General features: G+C 41.0%; 4 protein-coding genes across 7 annotated transcripts; 2 read left to right on the forward strand and 2 right to left on the reverse strand.

Moving 5' to 3' along the window:
- Positions 1-2,145: 2,145 nt before the first annotated feature.
- On the reverse strand, positions 2,146-3,767 carry LOC105157594 (uncharacterized). The gene is made up of 4 exons (XM_011074006.2): positions 3,246-3,767; positions 2,995-3,150; positions 2,755-2,892; positions 2,146-2,643 (listed from the first exon to the last, which is right to left on the reverse strand). Exons 1-4 carry the CDS (start codon positions 3,765-3,767, stop codon positions 2,146-2,148), a joined length of 1,314 nt encoding a protein of 437 aa, XP_011072308.2.
- Positions 3,768-7,822: 4,055 nt separating this feature from the next.
- On the forward strand, positions 7,823-8,902 carry LOC148788689 (uncharacterized). Its single transcript, XM_088878094.1, has one exon. The coding sequence runs from the start codon at positions 7,823-7,825 to the stop codon at positions 8,900-8,902; it is 1,080 nt and encodes a 359-aa protein (XP_088734220.1).
- Positions 8,903-10,280: 1,378 nt separating this feature from the next.
- PSF1 (partner of SLD five 1) lies at positions 10,281-14,017 on the forward strand. 4 transcript variants are annotated; one of them, XM_011073932.3, is made up of 7 exons: positions 10,281-10,463; positions 11,086-11,193; positions 12,485-12,552; positions 12,770-12,964; positions 13,100-13,262; positions 13,426-13,572; positions 13,728-14,017. In XM_011073932.3, the coding sequence occupies exons 2-7, from the start codon at positions 11,119-11,121 to the stop codon at positions 13,776-13,778; spliced, it is 699 nt and encodes a 232-aa protein (XP_011072234.1). In that variant the 5' UTR covers positions 10,281-10,463; positions 11,086-11,118; the 3' UTR covers positions 13,779-14,017. The 4 variants fall into 4 exon arrangements, with proteins under 4 accessions (XP_011072234.1, XP_011072238.1, XP_011072237.1 ...); XM_011073936.3 differs by having other exon boundaries at positions 10,283-10,463; positions 13,666-14,017; XM_011073935.3 differs by lacking the exon at positions 10,281-10,463 and adding an exon at positions 10,763-10,896.
- Positions 14,018-14,396: 379 nt separating this feature from the next.
- LOC105157532 (F-box/kelch-repeat protein At3g61590) lies at positions 14,397-15,980 on the reverse strand. The gene has a single exon (XM_011073938.3). The coding sequence runs from the start codon at positions 15,709-15,711 to the stop codon at positions 14,623-14,625; it is 1,089 nt and encodes a 362-aa protein (XP_011072240.1). The 5' UTR covers positions 15,712-15,980; the 3' UTR covers positions 14,397-14,622.
- Between the last annotated feature and the right edge of the window lie 276 nt (positions 15,981-16,256).

The raw sequence follows: 16,256 nt of genomic DNA on the forward strand, positions 1-16,256 counted from the left end.
CATCTACATACTAGGTGTAAGAGTGTGAAGTCATTATTAAAAAGAAATGTTATATCTCTTAATTTTGTGAATTCAGAGAAAAACTTGGCAGATAATTTGACCAAAGGTTTACCCAGAAAGGATGTATATGAATCATCAAGGGGATGGGCATAAGCCCACAAGGGAATCACCTCCAGGAGTAACCCAACCTTTGTGATTGGAGACCCCATGAAGAAGGTTCAATGGGTAGAAACAACATGTAATGCGTGACTTTTTTTTTTGGGAAAGGTAAATTCATAAATGGGAAAATGAGGTATAATACAACAATGCTCGTATGATATGTTCTCCCTTGACAGGCCAAGGGATACGCCATAACTATAAAATGCACTAGAGCTAACAGAGCTAGGAAGATTTTTGCTAAGAATCCGTAGTCTGACATCCTCTATAATTAAGCTAGCTAACATAGCCAGCGACCTCGAAGTGTGCTCAAACCGTCTCATGTTGCGTTCCCTCTAAATGTGGTAAACGCATGCCCCAAGTAGCGCACGGTATGCCATGTTAATAATGTGTTTGCCCCTCCACTTCCTAGAAGCCCATTCAATATCCATCTGCCACTGTCTGTTAAGCCAAAGAAATCGAATAGTTCGTCTGATAATAGTTAAACAACGTCTACTATACTGACAATGAAAGAACAAATGTGTGTATCTCCAAGTTGTCCTCAGTACATAGGATGCATCCTCCTAAATATGATAACCATTGCTTGTCCGTCGTAGCAAGCTTTTCCTGAATAGCGAGCCAGAGAATGAACATGTGCCGAGAAATTTTTAGAGGTCCAGAAAGTAGTGAATACCATCCTACTTTTGGACCCGAGGGATCAAATAAGCGATAGAGGCCTTATGTGGTGACAATATTGCCCGAGAACCGCCACAAAATTTGGTCATTACCTCCGTGAATGGCAGGTAGTACCTGCAAGATCTCTAGACATTCGAAGTCAGTGATAGAAGGCCATTGCCACTAACCCTCGTGAATGACAGCCCACAACCTGCTGGATTCTTGCAATCTCGTAACAATAGGTCCATGGGGAACTCGCTGAATAAGAGGGCCTAGATGGTGCCAAGGGTCCCTCCATAAATAAAAATCCCGCCCATCACCGATGCGGTAAACAACCTCCGATCGCAGCCATGCCCTTAACCGTATAAGTTTCTTCCAACACCATGAGCCTCTATTTTTAGATATAGTCTAAATAGAGGAGTCTCGAAGTCGTCCTTGGTGTAACCATTCCACCCAAATGGATGTCCTGTCACAAGGAATAACATCGTACAATTTTTTACACATGAGGGCCCGATTCATCATCCCAATATCTTTCAATCCTTGACCCCCCTCATCCTTCGGTTTACACACCTCCCTCCAAGCAACTTTAGCATACCCACTACTCCCCGTGCCTTTCCATAGGAACTTCCGTAAGCGTTTTTCAATTTCATTAATGACCGTTTTTGGGAGAATGAAAGCCGAAGACCAATAAATACTAAGAGATGAAAGCATATATTTAATAATTTGCACTCGTCCTGCATATGATAAAGCCAACCCCTCCCATCCAGCAATACGAGACTCAATTTTATTCAACAAAGGTAGGCAGTCAGATATCGAAAGTCTAGACGATATTAAGGGGAGTCCTAAATACCTCATCGGCAGTTGTCCCTCCTGGAACTCAAGCATCGTCAGCAGCTCCTCTTTCGTTCCTTGAGCAGCTCGGGACAGTATGAGATGACTTTTTTGCGCATTTAACCGAAGCCCCGACCAATCATCAAAGCGATCCAGTCCGTCCTTGAATACACATATAGAGTCCACCGTTGCTCGACTGAATAAGATAACATTATCGGTGAAACCCAGTTGGAAGATATTGGAGGCTTGACATTTCCAATGAAACTGGAAGCGTCCATCTTGCTCAATAATTTGGAGGAAGACCAAGTGCATCACTTTCATAACAAGGACAAAGAGGTATGGAGATAGAGGATCACCTTGGCAAAGCCCTCTTGAGCCCACAAAAAAACTGTGTATCTTCCAATTCAATCCCACCGAGAATGGTGGTGTTGTAATACACTCTTCAATCCATCTCATAAATATGACCGGGAACCCGAATAATTGAAGTGTGGCAAGGAGGAAATCTCACTCCACAGTATCATATGCTTTACATATGTCCACTTTCAAGGCACACCGTGGAGGTAATCTCTTCTGATTATATCCAGTGAATAACTCTTGTGCCATCATGATATTATCCCCAATACTCCTGCCAGGTATGAAAGCCGCCTGACAAGGACTAACAAGCTTGCCCAAGACCACACTCAAATATTGGACCAGTAGCTTAGCAATAACCTTATAAATCACATTGCAACAAGAAATGGGATGAAAGTCAGCTACAGTAATAGGGGAGTGTACCTTGGGAATAACCGCCAAGAGCGTACAATTGACTTGCTTTAAAAGTTTCCCCTTAGCAAAGAAATTCAAGACAGCTCTAGTGACTTCATCACCCATGACTGTCCATGCAGTTTTAAAAAACCCCGACGAATAGCCATCTGGTCCTCGAGCTTTGTCTTCTACTATATCAAACATTGCAAGTTTCACATCCTCAGCCGTGAAAGACTTGATAAGCGGCGAGGCTTCGTCCTCATCCACAAGATGTAGTGCCAAAGGGCGCAAAAATCGCAGATCCAACACTTCCCATTGTCAATTTTCGCCAAGTAAGGACTAATAATAGGAGACAAACTCCTCACTCACTGCATCAGGATTGGTCTGGGTGACCCCATAACCATCGTTAATCTGTAACACCCTCTTTACTGCACGTCGATGTGCAATCTTGCGAAAGAATACACGTGTACACTGGTCTCCTTCCTTCATCCACTGCATCTTTGCCCTCTGTTGTAACATATTATGTTCCAACTTTGCTACTTTTGCATACACTAATCAACAACAATGCTCTAAATATATGTAAAGCTTATCATGTCTATTCAAACTTACCAGATTTTGCACCATGTCAAGAAATCCTTTTGCAAGCTGGACGTTATGCGAAAGGTTCCCTTTCTCCCTTCTTAGTTCACGGAAAATAGGTTTCAAGGCTTTCAACTTTCGAGTGACCGCATACATAGGTATACCAACTATCTCATGCTGCCAAATCTGCTTCACTCGTGAGATAAAAGACGGTGAGAGCGTAAGGTAGTTATCAATCGATACATACCTCCAAACTGCCTCTAAGAGTCCCCAAAAATCACCAAGGGCGAATGATCAGACGTACGGGGGGTGAGGCATGTATAGGACAGCGTCGGATATCTCAACATCCAAATGTCATTCGTGAGGATCCTATCCAACCGCTTCCAAAGGTTACGCGGGCTAGCACTGTAGTTATGCCAAGTAAACCATTCACCCTGCATAGGCAATGGTAAGAGTCCACTATTCTGAATACAGGAATTGAATTCCTCCATCGCCATCCTTATATCGCCCGATGTACCACAAACTTCACTAAGATCTCTAACTGCATCGAAATCCCCTCCAACCATCCATGGGCTATCAACACAATTTAGAGCTAAAGCCTCCAAGGTACCCCAAAGATCCCTCCTAGCAGCCACCTCATTAGCACCATAAATAATAGTAATGATAACAGGATTATGCAAGGCTCTAAATGTAATACGAGCATGGATAAATTGAGATCCCGACGATAGCACATCAACATCAATTAAGCTATCATCCCATGCCAACCAAATACGGTACCAACAGTTGCATAATCCACAAACCATTTCCACTGGGGCATTAAGAAAGACTGAATACGAGCAACATTATTTAACTGAACACGAGTTTCAATAAGACCAAATAACTGTAACCTGAACTCGGCAACTAGATCTCTGACAGCTAGTTGGTGGTCCTGCTTGTTCAGGCCATGAACATTCCATATGCCAACGTTCAACATGGTTCAAGGCACAAGGGGCTGCATGCTTTAGGACCCCCAAGAGCTTCATTTGCTTCATCAATCAAGTGCAAAGCATCAAAAGCATTATAGGTAACAATGGCCTTATCCTTATCCACTCGACTCGGCCCCGTCTCCTTTGTTAGTATGTCTCGATTTTCAACTTGCTCGCTACAAGTTGACTGGTTAGTCCCCTTCTCACAACCATCTCGAGCAGGACCCAATTTCGGTACATAGACAATCACCGGAAGCTTGGTAGATTGGACCACTTTCTTCACCCCACACTCTTTGGCACTATGACCTAACGTCATACAACTAGTATACTTTTGCGGCAACCACACATACTCAATGTCGATCTTACAGGGCTATTCTCCCCCATCTTCATCAGGACTCATCATGATAATATGTTTTGGCAGTTTAGAGCTGATATCAAGCATTACACACACACGAGCGAAATCCAGTCTTGTGCATGCTCTCGTAATGGCGTCCAGATACAACAGTTTCCCCACACCACTAGCCACCGTGCTAAGCCCTTCCTCAGTCCATAGTTTAATTGGAAGATCACGTAACCAGATCCAAATAGGAACTTGCGTATGCTTGAGCTTTCTCATCACCATACCTGGTTCCCACTTTTGCAGGACAATAGGTTGTCCCTGGAACAACCACGGTCCCCCTTCAATAAACTCTTCCATGTCAATAACTGTTTTGAATTGGAAGAAAAAGAACTCATTTGCAGTCGCATTAACCTCACACAAAGCTGGCCATACAGATTTGGCATACTCCTTGAAGTGATGAAAATAAGGCCGTTTCCCAAGGAAATATCCCACAGCCGTAGATCTCCATCATCGAGAACCCTTTTGGATGGAATCAAGTGTCGGACGTACAATGATCTCACCATTTTATATCATCAGAGCAATATACGATAAAGTTTTTCGGGAGGAATTATTAAAAGCATCAGCTATTTTATCATCCACAACAGGCTCAGGACATGCATGCAACGGAACATTGCCAATAAATAACCCGGTGGGAGCAAATTATACCTTAGGAGCTTGTTTGTATGCCATTGCATGAACTTTATCCACATGATGCACCTGTTTCTCCAACTGGACATCAGCATTTATCGCATTCTTCGAACCCACGCAGTCCACCTCATCCCGCCCATTACTCGCCATGTCAGCCTCCACATCACCACGTACGTGTGCCACATCAGGACAGTCATCCACATGAAATTCAGCCCGATTATCATCATCAACGCCCAACCCATCTATACGGCCCTTCGTCGGAACAGTCTGCGAGCAACCAGCCGGAACCTGCTGCTCGTCGCCATACTCTGCTGCAACAACAGCTTTCGCATGTTCAGGCACTATAATCCTCTTTTCCGGTGGGATATGTATTTCTCCTGTGCGTTTTCCAGTCATAGACATTGGCACCAGCATTTTCCATGGCTGTTGACGTGTAACCGGCGCCACCGCCTCCTGTTTCGACCCACATCAGCCAAATTTGGCTTCCCACCGCACCTGGAATTATTTCAGCGCATCCATGGATGCATAGTCACCATCAACCACTTTGTACGCTAGATTCAAGAACTCCTCAACATTGAATTTGGCCAGCGACTGGTTTGCATCACTTTCTCCATTGCCATCGCCAGGGTTCGCTTGGCCAAACCCTAGATACGATTTATCCCCCCCCCCCCCCCATCGTCAACTTCTCTTTTATCCATAGGAATCCGACCTCCATCCCCAATATTGCTAAAGCAATCGTTTGTATCCGGAGAGGAGCCAATTTCCATTGTCTTCCTCCCCAGTGTCGCGTCTCCCATGCAAAATCCTAATTTCGACGACTTTTGTACATAAAATTTCAACTATTCTTACGCGGGACAAAACGCACTTGGAACCCTCAATTCACTCAATTCAAAACCCTCGATCTACTACTATAGCAATTAGCAGCACTCAGATCTCAATTTGAAATTCAAGAAATTCTCAGCTTAGTGCGGCGCGTCATTCCGCTCAGAGTTTTTGGAATCCAAAACTCTTAACCTGTAATGCTTGACTTGTTTAGCACTACTTTTTTAGGAGAGCATTCTCATCCCTATGGTGATAGTGCTTTAAGAGTGTGATGTTAGGTCAGGATTTAACCCTTAATGAGACCAAGGAGGAAATTCCGCGGGGTATAGTTCACACGTACCCTTGGAGGTTTCACCTAAATGAGAGTTGCTATGAGGCCGTAGCTATGGGTTTGGGCATGGCCGTTAACAGTGCATGGCCGTTAACAGCGCTAACTCGCTTTGAACAAGGACCGATGTCCATACTGTGTGTATGACATATTGAAATTTGGCCAAGGGACCTAATTGAAGGCGTAGTCCATTATGACTCTCTCAAATGGAAATCGTCAATACTAAGTGTAGGCTCAAGCCCGGAAGGCTCTTGCACCAATTGCATAGTATTCAGTTGCCCTATTGTATTTGTTTATATGTCATTTGAAGTTTTTAAACTTGTGGGGGATTGTTAAAATTTGATTTTAATTTTCAAATTAAATTGTGTAACACCCTATTTAATTTTGTAACACCCCACTAATGACCATTATTTCTATTAAATTTTTGGGTGTTACATGTCCTATCCTAACACTATAAATAGGAGAGGTCCAAAGGGTCTAGGCACACACACAACTCACTCTTGCATCTCAATTCTCACACTCTTATTCTTCTTATTACATTATTTTTGGGCAACTTGATAAGGTCTAGTTCTCTAGTCTTCTTGTGAACGTACTCACAATAGAAGACACTAGTTGAGGCCTTTTTGGATTTTATCTTAGGGTGGTAGTGAGCCGATAGTACCTACATGGAGGGAGGCCATCACGATCTTAGGACAGCGTCAAGTGACGTGACTCCTACAGGCCAGACGTTTTATATTATTTACATATATCACATGCATTATTCATCTTGATTTGCCAAAGCTTTTTTTTTTTTAAACAATAAACTAACATTTTTCAAAACATAGATGTATTCATCTTGTATGTTCATCAGTAGATGCTGTAAGGAATGACTAATAAGAAGACCAAGTCCCTTGCCCTATTTTTAGCTATTAACCAACAAATCCTCTTTTATTCTATTATATCCGTTGGATAAGGATTGGATAAGTCCAATTGATTTTTCTACTTTGTCAATTAAGGATTGGATAAGTCCAATTGATTTTATCTACTTAGTCAATTAAGGATTGGATAAGTCCAATTGATCTCATCTACTTAGTCATGGCTCTATAAATAGGCATGAGTTCTCATTCATTTGTCACACCAAAAAAACTTAGAGCTCTCCTCTTCTAGCTCATTTCATTTCTTTCACTTCTGAGTTTTATATTTTGTTCGTTGTTCCAAGCTTTCTTCCACGAGTGCGCATGTAAGAAAGTAATAGCTGTGTTAACCTTGGGGAGCGATCGGTTTATACTATCTGCACCACGGTAGTACCGAAATTTCGCTTTCAAGGCAGTGGTTTTCCACGGCACAGTCTTTCAATATTCTAACAAGTTGAAAGCGAAATTTGTTATAATGGCTGTTCCAATTGCTAAAACACTGTCTGACCTCTCCAAACTAGAGCCACTTGACGGGACCAACTATAAACGATGGTCATAAAAGTTGCTCATATTTTTTGAACAATTGGACGTGGACTATGTGCTGTTCCAAAATCCACCGGAAACTCCAGCTGAAATCTCCACTCTTGCCATTACTGCAGTGGCAATTCCAGCAGAAGGGACGACTACAAAATCTGAGCACGAGACAAAACTGAAATACGACAGAGATAATAAAACAGTGAGAGGTCATATGCTGAATCATATGAACAATTCTCTGTTCGATTTATTTGTCAACTATAAGAGTGCTAAAGAAATCTGGACTACAATGGAGGCAAGATACGGAGGTGATGACGCTGGAAGAAAAAAATATGTCGTCGGCAAATGGCTTCAATTTCAAATGGTTGGTGAGAAGCCTATAATGGACCAAATTCATGAGTACGAGAACCTAGTAACTGAAGTGCTAAGCGAGGGCATGAAAATGTGTGAAATTTTACAAGCCAACGTACTATTGGAGAAATTCCCTCCTACTTGGAGTGAATATCGCAACCACTTGAAGCACAAGAAAAAGGATCTAACACTTCAAGAACTAATCAGCCATATGAGAACGGAGGAAGCAAATCGTCTAAAAGATAAGGAAACTTCTCTCTTTTCTGTTTCAGTTAAAGTTAACCTTGTTGAGTCTGCTGGATTTAAAAACAGGTTTCCCCAGAATAAAATAAAAGGCTTTCAAAAGAACAATCAACACAAGACGTTCAAAGGACCTGACATCAAGATCCAAAAGCACAAAATATCGTGCTACTGCTGTGGGAAGCTAGGACACAAAGCGTACCAATGCTACCATAGAAAGGATCAACAAAAGACAAACCAAAATCCAACCACTAAATCAACTCCACAAGTCAACTTGATAGATGTAGAAAATGATGAGATCATCGATGCGGTAGTTGTAGAAGCCAACTTGATAGAGAACAAAGAAGACTGGATACTAGACACTGGAGCGTCCAGACATTTCTGCTCCAACAAAACACTATTCCATGAACTTAGCAACGCAACGGACGACGAGTGTGTCTTCATGGAAAACTCTACAACCGCCGGAGTCTTGGGTCAAGAAGCAGAGTGGCTGAGAAACTTATTGGGAGATGTGCCCTTGTGGGGGTCAACTGTGCCAGTGTCTCTGCACTATGACTCCCAAGCTGCTATTGGAATTGCCAAGAACTATGCTTACAATGGCAAAAGGAGACATATTCGTATCAGACATGAAGCAGTGAAAGAACTTCTAAAGAATGGGATCATCTCCCTGGATTATGTGAGGTCCGAGAGGAACTTGGCAGATCCTCTCACTAAAGGACTAACCAGGAGAATTATCTTTGAGTCTTCAAGAGCAATGGGGTTAAAATCCCTTGATTGATGAAATATGGTATTGACCATATAAATCCATAGCCCTGTGTTTGGGTGGTCCTAATAAGGACTTGATGGATAACTCTGACTCTGTTCAGGAAGATAGCCTCATAGCTCAGTTGTTGAGTGGTCTATAGACTTGATGAAGCTATCTGTGTTGAGTGTGGAGGTGGGTCGCCTTCTATGAAAGAAAAATGAAAGTTCTTTCTAGAGCACTCATTTGAACCCAAGGTATAAGCGCATGGCCATTAATAGCGCTCGGAACTTTATCGCGGAACAACGAACACTAAGGAATTCATACGTGATTGTGGGGGTCTCAATTTGAACTATCGAAAGTTCAAGAGTCATATCACTCTCGTTAGCCAAATTGATTGCCTCACTTCACTACGCATTAATTCAATCGAAAGATATTAATGCTTAAGTATATCTATTCCTTCACTCAGAAATCATATTCTTCTTCTATATTAGTCATTTGTGGGGGATTGTAAGGAATGACTAATAAGAAGACCAAGTCCCTTACCCTATTTTTAGCTATTAACCAACACATCCTCTTTTATTCTATTATATCCGTTGGATTAAGGATTGGATAAGTCCAATTGATTTTATCTACTTAGTCAATTAAGGATTGGATAAGTTCAATTGATTTTATCTACTTATTCATCGCTCTATAAATAGGCATGACTTCTCATTCATTTGTCACACCAAAAAAGCTTAGAGCTCTCCTCTTCTAGCTCATTTCATTTCTTTCACTTATGAGTTTTATATTTTGTTCGTTGTTGCAAGCTTTCTTCCACGAGTGCGCGTGTAAGAAAGTAATAGCTGTGTTAATCTTGGGGAGCGATCGGTTTATACTATCTGCACCGCGGTAGTACCGAAATTTCGCTTTCAAGACAGTGATTTTCTACGGTACAGTCTTTCAATATTCCAACAGATGCTTCCCAGGTTGATGTGTTTATCTATTAATACGTTGACTTATGTTTTCTTATATAGTGGTGGACTGATTTTTGTTAACTTGAGATCGGTGGAGTTGGATGAAATATTACGTGTTTATTTAAAATAAATAAATAAAATATCGACCCAAGCTGAAAAATCGGGTCTAGCGGGTTTGGAATTTATTGGGTCTTGGGTCCCATTGTTTATACATTTACTATTTTATTGGGTCAGGGTATGAATTTAGATGGAATCTTATCCAATTCATTCACAGGTCTAATTTATTTGGGATCCAAAAGATGAGTTTCGGGCACAGAATCGGTCCTAAAAATTAGAACCATTTCGGATCCGGGGCTGGATTTGGGTCCACGATGACAGGCCCGCCAGATTTTTATTATAATTAACTTTTTTTTTATGTAAATATTGATTTTTCTCTGTTCTCTTCACTCTACTCTCTCACACACGCTCCCACTTTGATATCGTACCTGCCATAATCTCTCACTCTCTCTCTCGATTTCTCCTCAGTTCTCGCTTCTCTCTGCACTCGTTCTCTCTCCTGCCAACTGCCGCCGCCGGACGCTCTCTCAAATTCACGCTGGCTCTCGCCTCTGTCGCTTTCCTCCGCCGTCGCCCACCCAGAGGTAATTTTAGTCCATGGGTTTACACTTTACATTGGCTGCATTCAATTGTTTTCAAATTCTGCACTTGTACTTATGTGTGTTGGTGTAATTAGCTATTTTCAGTCCATGAGTTGTTGTTTCAAATTGTTGATGTTGCTACTTCTTGAAGATTGTTGATGACTAATTGAGGATATTTGATAGTTCTAATCATTTGAATACTTGCAAATAGGAAGCCGGCTCTACCGGGTCAGACCCGCTACGGCGGATTTTGTAGCGGGGCGGGTCCACACGTACCCGCCCTGTTGCCGCCCCTGAATTGCTCCACTTCATATCTGGGCCCAACCCAGGTCCATACAAATTTCGGGGGTTTTATATTTTGCCCTACCCCAGAATTTCCCGCCCAAAAGTTTCTTAAGTTAATCAACTCTCATCCGAGATCGCTGCTTTATTTTGCGTCAGAATTTTCTCCTTTTCTCAAATTTCCATTTCCTTCATTCTTCTGATTGATTAGTTGACACTCATCAATAATTTATGTGCTTTTATGTATGTATTTCTCTTGTTCTTTTTGAGTGAAAGAAGTTTTGCTGCAGTGGTATTTTGTTAGCTAAATTGTTTGATGAAATGCTTGTGATGGATTTTGCAGCAAAAACTGGGAGGTATTTGATATCTGAGGATAATGTATGCGAGAAAAGCAAGCGAGTTGGTGAAAGAATTTGCAAGTAGTGAACCAGGGCAGCTTAGCACTTTTAATGTAAGCAACTTGGTCTTCTTGTTTATGGAATATATTGGAGCCTTCTTTGTCTTGCATTTTTCATTGATCTTGTTTATGTTAATTATCTTGATTCTGGTGCATTGTTCGTCCAAGCTATCACATAGGCTTGTTCCATTCGTTTCCACGGGCAGATTTAGGGGATGTTTTAAAGATGTAATTGACTGATCAAAATGTTCAATATACTATCTCTTTTGGCTAAAGGATCGATATTCAGTGGATTAAAGGAAAATGTTGTATTTGAATTGAAGAGGATATATTGTCCACTTCTCTTTCAAGTATTAACAGATTAAAGCGACTCCTAAACGGCATGATTACTTTTGAGTGGGAACAATTTTTTCTTGGGTTTCGTTTGATTTGTGTCCCTTGAAGATTATAACTCAAAACCATGTTATTTTTAAAATGTAGAACAAGATATATATATTAAGTGTATGCTCCATGTTTCTATCTATTCCTGTTACTATTGATGCTGTGACAGACTCAAAATGATTAATGATCAAGAACGTTTTAACATGGAAAATGATACCAATTAAAATTGGATGTGTATCCTGGACTCCAATTGATGTCATTATTGGCTTATGGCCATTTGACAAAATATTTGGCCACCGTACAGAGTGATTCCTAGAACTATGCAGTTTGGTGCTTAGCTAATTATAGATGGAGCAGGATCAAATTACATGATGGAGCTGTTTCCAATATTTCTGTGACCTCTTTCCGTTTTTTATGTCAGGCTTCACTGTTTTCCGAGAATTGAACTGAGCACCTGTGAGATTATTTTTGTTGTTATACCATTTTAAATTTTCTCTTTACGTATAACAAGAAGAAAAATATTCCATGTTCAAGAGAAGGAATGCTTTTCTCATTTTGCAGTACATTCTGTTTATGTTTCTCATTAGGAGCGGACTGCAGATGTAAGGGAATGCTTGCTTGTCACCTTTTGGACTCAAGGACAATAAATCAAATAACACATGGGCTTGCTATGTAAAATATAAGCTGATAAAACATAGTAACTCATCTTTTTATGTCCTTTCTCTTGGGGAGTTGGGTGTGGGCAAAGGACCCTGAATGCAGAGGAGCTGATGCTGTAACTAAATAACAAAAATTCTTCGGCATCTAAAACCTGTCATTTGCTTTTATTTTGATGTCATTCTTATTGATGAAAAAGAAAAGATAGCTCACAGGCATCTGTTATCATTTTAATTTTGCTTTTCACTTTCCTTGTATATGGCTTACCCAGGTTATTTGATTCACATGGGTTTCTATGCATAAACAGAATGACCTATTTGCTCAAGTGCTTGAAGAATGTGAAGGGCATCTCCTTCACCTCCAGCCTTTAATGAGGTAACCCCTTTGCAGTGCTCTGCATGTGATTCTTCCAGACTTTGTATTTTCCCTCTCTTCCACTTCTCCTGTGCTTTCAATGTTTTGCATTAAAAAAAAAAAAGAAAACTGCTTTATAATTTATGGACTGCCTGTGGAAGCTGAAATGGTCTAACTAACCTGTTTGGTATATATTATGATTTCATATTCAAAATTATTCAATTTGATGATACTACAGGAAAATACAAGAGCATGAAAACAAATTGAAAGATAAAAGGAGATCAGAGGACGAAGTGGAGATTTCAGAAGACGAAAGGAGGAAATCAGAAGCTGAGAAGGTGATCCTCCAAACTGCTCTGAAATCTGATCAGTTTGGAGCACTGGTCCATCACCTCTCGCTGGTCCGCAATAAACGCTGTCTCATGGCTTATATGTGAGTAATTAGAAAACAGTCCAGTTTCTTTTTCTGTTTATCCTTTCTTGAGGAATCCTTTTTTTGTTTTTACTCTGGCCTATAGTACAGACTATATCTCTTTATGGTTTACATCCGTGTTCTCTGGATTTATAGATACAATAGAGCAGAGGTCATCAGAAGTTTAGGATGGATGGTTGACAGTGTGCTCCCTGCAGAAATTGAAGAGAAACTCAGTAGTACTGAGAAAGAATATTTCAAAAATCATGTAGCAACTTTACAATCATATATGAGCGAGCTTGATCTTCATTTGACTGTGGTAATAATTCTCTCTTCAAACCCCTCTGCGGAGAAGTGTTTAATAAGAGTTTCGTCTATTGCCATCAAATTTCTATTAGTTTCATCTTGCTAATTCTTGAAACACTGAAACATAATTAGGCAACATGGTCCCATCAAGTTGACACTATTCCTGTGTTCCCCAGGATATGGTTCCTCCAAAAGATCCCTACATCAAAGTCAGAGTTCTTGATGATATTGGCGAGGTTGCACTCAGTGATCAAGTAGCAAACTTAGCTCGACATGCCATCATGTTCCTGAGACGAACTGATGCAGAGCAGTACATCACACAGGTGCCTCTCGTTTATCTTTCGACCTACGACATACGTCTCTCCTATAGAGATTCAATCACTTCTGATATCTTCATTGTTATCAATTATGACTAGGGTCAAATGGAAGAGCTCACAGGTTGACTCGAGCTGTCGGTTTTTTATGTTCTCCATTGTAGGGTGGGCAGAAACAACGCATGTTGAGGTTTCAGTATTCACTGGATATATGAAGATGACTTACCAGCTACTTATCGAAAGAACAAGGATACTGATAGGCTTTCAACAACGCTTCTGCTCAAGGTGAAACTCTGTTCTTTACAATGTAATGAATCAATTGAGAAGAAAAATGTTTGACACTGGAGGATGAGATTATTGAGAGTTGAAGCTTATGCTACTTGTTCATAGTTACTTCCAGACAGTACGGAGTCTGCAATCTATGATTTGCACTGTTGCCGTATTACTTAGTAAAGTTCGAACGAATGCCCGAAAATCTGGATCTGGATCCAGATCTTGAATAGATTAAATCACTGCAGTTTTGTGTTTTTGTCAAATTGATTTAGGGCCAGTTAAATAAAATAATAATATTTATGTGTACTACATGAATTTGGGGCTAATGTCACTTTGTGTTAAAAATATTGATAGAATTTGACTTTAAAAAATCTCACCTAATAAACAAAAGTCAGGATTTTTTTGTTTTTATTTAGTCACATGACTTGCCGTACTTGGTTTGAGTGCTGCATCCTCCGAAATTAACATCAATTTTCTCTAATTAATTATATGATGTCTGATTGATCTCTGAAAAGACAGTAATTTCAGTCTTTGTTTATAAACAATTCCAATAAGCCCTGTTGATCAACTAATAATAAGAAACTCTCTCATTCACCTACGCTTCATGATTCTTACAATATTCTTGATAATAGCAGACCTGAGTCCAAGAAATCATCCATTCTTGCAAAAACGCGAAAACGAACCATAAAATACATGACAAGCACTTATTCTTACATAGAGCATACACGACAGTCTTGTACGGCCGAGGACTGTGTCCGGTGACTGCTAGTTGTCCAAACATGACGACTAGAAGGCAGCATGAGCAAGATTTGGATGTAGCAACACCCCTTTGATTGGGAAATTCTTGATCTCCTTTCCTCTAATTGAACAACACCCTTTGATCCAATTCCACTCCCATTTTCCCCCACCAATGACCTCCCTCCATAGTATCATCCCTGATCCAATTTCCCTATACAACCAGACTGCTCCATTGCTCCCAACACATTTTACACCACCCCAATTCACCTTACCCCCCAAGAATTTCAATCCCAATTCAAATGGCACCTTCCCAACCACACTCCAATCATCCCCCTCAAGTTCCCATACGCACACATGCCCGTCGCACGTACCTCCAACAATCGTCAGGTTCCCGTTTCTCAACACCAATGCCGCAAACTCAAGCCTATCGGCCATTGGCACGCTCAGTTCTCTCCATTTATTCGTCATGATTTCAAATCCCATCAAACTATAAGCCCGTGCAGACGTCATCCAATACAGTATCCCTTTAGAGTAGACGCTCTCATTGGGAGTCCACACAGTTAGCCTCACTGCAAACTCAACTGGCATTGGTTCGTTGACGATGTGCCACGTGTTGCGTAACGAGTCATACATCTCTATGGTTGGCTGGTAGACTGCACCACCACCAGCTGCCTCTGACATCCCACCAGCCACGTAAATCTTGAAACCTAAATTCCCACAGCTTTGTGTTGGACTATGTTGTATCAATCCCACAGCTGGATTAGTTCTTGCTACATTTAACCTGGGGAGGGTCCTGAATTGTCTAGTAAAAGGGTTGCTTATTGCAAGTTCAAGCCAAGTCTTGCTGGTGACCCTCAACAGCACTAGGCCAAAAATCGAAGCAATTGGCCTAAGAGCGCTGACGCTATGATCAAGAGGCAAAACATGCCAATTCTCTCCTACTGGATTGTGGGCGTAGCAAGAAGGGCCCCAACCACGGGTCGGTAATACTAAGAACCATGGTGGATTGCGGTGAGGCACGGCCAATGCGGCGGCCGCGTGCCAGCTCCGGCAGGCGGACTTGGCCCTGGCCAAAGAATCCGGGGAGAGGTAGGAGAAGATGTTGGCTAGGAGATCAAAGGGAAGGTTGCTCCACATCTTGAACAAAGGATTCTACTAATTAAGGTTGTGGGCAAATTTTGATGAAATGAAACAGGTTGTATGATCTGATCGGACAGGGTGGATTATGCATAGGGATGTGTGGGGAGATATTGGGACTAAAATCTGACCCACATGACAGCAGCCATAGAATACTGCTGAGGTTTTTGTACCTTTGCAATTGTAGTTTAAATAAATGAGCACTGAAAGTGTGGTTCTTGGGGGTGGTGAAAGGGCAAATGAATATATGAACAAAAACAAATCCTCTGCGTCTTTCTTTGCAGCGTACTGCTGTGCTATGAATTGTAATGAAAGTTGTAGGTCCCTCTGTCCGAAAAGAGAAAAAGTTCCAACTATACGCTATATATCTTGGACTAAATCGAATAAAAGTAGTTCTATGTAAAAAGCTTTGTGATTTCTTGCTAGATAGATATAAGTTGGTTGGTTGAATTAAATTAAAAATGAATTTGCTTGTAATAATACATTTTGTGAGGAGTAAAAATGAATTACAATGAGTTATTATGAAATTTGACATAATTATAAAT

This window comes from Sesamum indicum, linkage group LG3 (assembly GCF_026168435.1).
Source record: "Sesamum indicum cultivar Baizhima isolate 11 linkage group LG3, ASM2616843v1, whole genome shotgun sequence".
Lineage (NCBI taxonomy): Eukaryota > Viridiplantae > Streptophyta > Magnoliopsida > Lamiales > Pedaliaceae > Sesamum > Sesamum indicum.

Bases quoted from the DNA above. Each gene is read 5' to 3' on its own strand.
- LOC105157594 (XM_011074006.2), bottom strand. From the start codon at position 3,767: ATGGTTTGTGGATTATGCAACTGTTGGTACCGTATTTGGTTGGCATGG. The intron at 3,151-3,245 runs GTGATTTTTGGG...CGAGTGAAGCAG, and splicing joins CGTCTGATCATTCGCCCTTG to ATTTGGCAGCATGAGATAGT. The intron at 2,893-2,994 runs GTAAGTTTGAAT...ATGTTACAACAG, and splicing joins TTGACATGGTGCAAAATCTG to AGGGCAAAGATGCAGTGGAT.
- LOC148788689 (XM_088878094.1), top strand. From the start codon at position 7,823: ATGGAGGCAAGATACGGAGGTGATGACGCTGGAAGAAAAAAATATGTC.
- PSF1 (XM_011073932.3), top strand. From the start codon at position 11,119: ATGTATGCGAGAAAAGCAAGCGAGTTGGTGAAAGAATTTGCAAGTAGT. The intron at 12,965-13,099 runs GTGAGTAATTAG...CTGGATTTATAG, and splicing joins CGCTGTCTCATGGCTTATAT to ATACAATAGAGCAGAGGTCA. The intron at 13,263-13,425 runs GTAATAATTCTC...TGTGTTCCCCAG, and splicing joins TTGATCTTCATTTGACTGTG to GATATGGTTCCTCCAAAAGA.
- LOC105157532 (XM_011073938.3), bottom strand. From the start codon at position 15,711: ATGTGGAGCAACCTTCCCTTTGATCTCCTAGCCAACATCTTCTCCTAC.